This window comes from Cyprinodon variegatus, unplaced genomic scaffold (assembly GCF_000732505.1).
Source record: "Cyprinodon variegatus isolate N-32 unplaced genomic scaffold, C_variegatus-1.0 Scaffold78, whole genome shotgun sequence".
NCBI lineage: Eukaryota > Metazoa > Chordata > Actinopteri > Cyprinodontiformes > Cyprinodontidae > Cyprinodon > Cyprinodon variegatus.
Window position 1 is genome coordinate 1,728,953 of NW_015150531.1, and position 2,470 is coordinate 1,731,422.

The window sequence follows — 2,470 nt, forward strand, 5'->3', positions numbered from 1 at the left end:
ATGTGGTTTCACTGGGAAAATAATAAAGTTGATAGGTAAGAAACATTACCAGAACTAAAAATGCGTCGCGGTCGCACAGTGTCCCATCCAAAACAGTTGAGAGCAGTGTGTTAGTTTACCTGCAGTTCATGCAGTGACATGCGCTGACGTGGGGGCGCTAATTCATCCTCAATTTGGAGTTAACAACACACTTGCTGCGCGTTGGAATAATCTAAATTGATGCATTAAAAAATGTAATACTGTTGCAAATATTCATGAGATTTATACTGGGGCACAGCTCATTTATACTGGGGCACAGCTCATTTATACTGGGGCACAGCTCATTTATACTGGGGCACGTGCCCCAGTAAATGGGGTCTGGCGACGCCGATGAGCCAGGCTAAAATCTGGGTTCCTAGGATCTCCTTGAAAGGACGCAAACAAGAACATTATATTGTACAACACTGCCACCGTGTGGGCAGATGGTGAACAGCATGATAAGTCATTGGCTGATAGTTAGTGTGATGTCATTTCCTGCATATGACTTTCCCCGGGAAGCCGCTTTGGCGCGGGTTGCTCTGTTGTTGTGCTGCTGTCATTCAGCTCCTTGGATAAAGACAAAAAGACTAAAGTAATGGCTCCAGTTGCAGACCGAGAAAAAGACGTGGACGTTCCGGACGGCGGTGAGTTTGTTTCTCCCGCCTTCTGTGTGGAGACCGCTACTATTTTCGCGTTAAAACCAAAGTTGTTAGCTAACATTACAGCTAGCTTACTTTAACACCTGCTGCTAGCATGCTTTTAATAATGTTCGTGCCCTTGCTAGATAGATTTGTAAATTTAATTTAGCATTGTTTACGTTATAAAGAGAACAAGGCAGTTTTAACAAACATTGAAATGTAGGAAATAATTACTCATGTCAGTGTCTGTTTCGGCTTTTTTGCGATTTTCTCCATTAAATGACCACTCCTTGTGTTTGGCAGTTAGCTGCTAGTCAGATGCACTTGATGAACGTATAATTACGAAGTTTGATGAACTATATTAACTGTAAAAGTTTTAATTTAAGCGTGGAGGCTAAAGCATTGTTTTAAATCAATGTATAATAATACAGCAGCAACTGCCTAAAAAAAGTAAAACCTGAGCTATCTGTTTGGGATAAAAGGTTAATTTAGAGAAATTGGAAGTCATTTCTGCAGTGCAAATGATTATTCACCTGTCATTTTGACCAATCACCTATCATATGAGATGTCCACCTCCTTCCACATTCATCCTGAGGTCAGACTCATCAGAGAAACAATGAATTAATATCTTAAACTCAGTGGCACACCGACAGATGTAAATGACCAGATAAAAATGGTTCAAACGAGGAAAAGTGAGGCATTATAAAATCCTTTAACAACAAATAGAGGCTGACAAATAACTTAGGATATGAAAATTTTAGGTTTTTGTCACCTAATGTGGCTTTACAGGGTGTTTATAAGTTTTTGAAAGTTGTCTGTTTGCCAGTGTAGAATTGGATGTGAATAACTTTAGAACCTGGATTCTGGAGGTCTGATTATTTTACTATGCTTTCACCTGTAGGTCATTGAAAAGAAGCTTGGATTTAAAACTCATATGCTGCTCTTTATTAACACTTAAGTTATTTGTCCACCATAATCATGTTAATAATTTTTTAACAGATGACCAGGGTGATGCCTGCGGTCTGGCGAAGTCTCGCTCCAGACGAGAAAAGAGGGAGAAGGTGGGCAGGAAGTCGGCGCTGGAGCAGCTGAAGAAGGCCAAGAAGGGGGAGAAGATCAAATATGAGGTGATGGCAATAGTTCCTTGTCACTTATGGATAAATATTTATTCAAGTTAGAAAAACAGTGGCAGCTTTAGATGTCCCGCATCCCACCCACTCCTTTACTGTAATCACATCTCACAGAAGTCAAAGACCCTTAGATCCAAGTCAATCAGAAAATCAGTAGGAAGTTATTTTTATATTTTCAGTAATTCAATTTATTAAGTTACACACCGATTTATATATGTCAATCATGTTGTACTGTTAATTTTGATGATTGTGGCATGTATGTAAAACCCACTTTCATCTCTCAAAAACATGTTGATTTAGAAACCCCCCTCCTCCGGTGAAAGCGTTCCCAAATGAAGTGCCTTTGTTATTGACTCTAGTATGCCATGTTATTCCTTTAAACGCTCAGTCGGTTCTCCACAAGGTTTTGGTCTGGCCAGATTTCTGACTATGGTTAAAAATACTCATGGATCCATTGCATGGTGCTTTTGGCAGCCTGAGCTGGAGCTAGGTTGACGTTTGGTGGCTGATAACACGCAGGCTCCTTCTGCAGGCCACAGTTTGGGAACCTTCACTCATATTCTTCAGCAGCCTTTCCTTCACAGTCCTCTCACAGGTTTCCTGCGGGTCCTTAAAAAGTCTTAAAAAGCATTGAATTCTTCAAAATAAAACAAAGGCCTTTATTGGTATTAAAATGTCTTAAAT

The 2,470-nt window shown here is 40.0% G+C and overlaps 1 protein-coding gene across 1 annotated transcript in view; it reads left to right on the top strand.

Moving 5' to 3' along the window:
* Positions 1-532: 532 nt before the first annotated feature.
* Positions 533-2,470, top strand: part of pola1 (polymerase (DNA directed), alpha 1, catalytic subunit) — a 58,524-nt gene continuing 56,586 nt past the window's right edge. Inside the window, exons 1-2 of the mRNA XM_015372933.1 lie at positions 533-662; positions 1,656-1,783. Of these exons, the coding sequence (XP_015228419.1) occupies positions 614-662; positions 1,656-1,783 (177 nt within the window). The 5' untranslated portion in view covers positions 533-613. The remainder of the gene's footprint in view (positions 663-1,655; positions 1,784-2,470) is intronic.